The 247-nt window shown below is 46.2% G+C and overlaps 1 protein-coding gene across 1 annotated transcript in view; it reads right to left on the bottom strand.

Annotated features, from left to right (window-relative positions):
* LOC110450579 (unconventional myosin-VI-like) overlaps window positions 1–167 on the bottom strand; it is a 1,957-nt gene extending 1,790 nt beyond the window's left edge. Inside the window, exon 1 of the mRNA XM_021498178.1 lies at window positions 86–167. Within this exon, the coding sequence (XP_021353853.1) occupies window positions 86–145 (60 nt within the window). The 5' untranslated portion in view covers window positions 146–167. The remainder of the gene's footprint in view (window positions 1–85) is intronic.
* Between the last annotated feature and the right edge of the window lie 80 nt (window positions 168–247).

Genomic DNA, 247 nt, shown 5'->3' with positions numbered 1-247 from the left:
AGAAGAGTCGGGGATCAAGGCGAGCCAGTTCTGGGGGAAGGTAGCATTTATACATGTTGTACAGCTCAACGAACTGAGTACTTACCTTACAGAAGAGTCGAGGATCAAGGCGAGCCAGTTCTGGGGGAAGGTAGTGTTTATACATGTTATAGAGCTCAACGAACTGAGTACTTACCTTACAGAAGAGTCAAGAATCAAGGCGAGCCAGTTCTGGGGGAAGGTAGCATTTATACATGTTATAGAGCTC

The sequence above is a fragment of the Mizuhopecten yessoensis genome, unplaced genomic scaffold (genome assembly GCF_002113885.1).
Source record: "Mizuhopecten yessoensis strain PY_sf001 unplaced genomic scaffold, ASM211388v2 scaffold5327, whole genome shotgun sequence".
Lineage (NCBI taxonomy): Eukaryota > Metazoa > Mollusca > Bivalvia > Pectinida > Pectinidae > Mizuhopecten > Mizuhopecten yessoensis.
The sequence above is the reverse complement of the archived record's forward strand: the minus strand, read 5'-3'. Positions and strand labels throughout refer to the sequence as shown.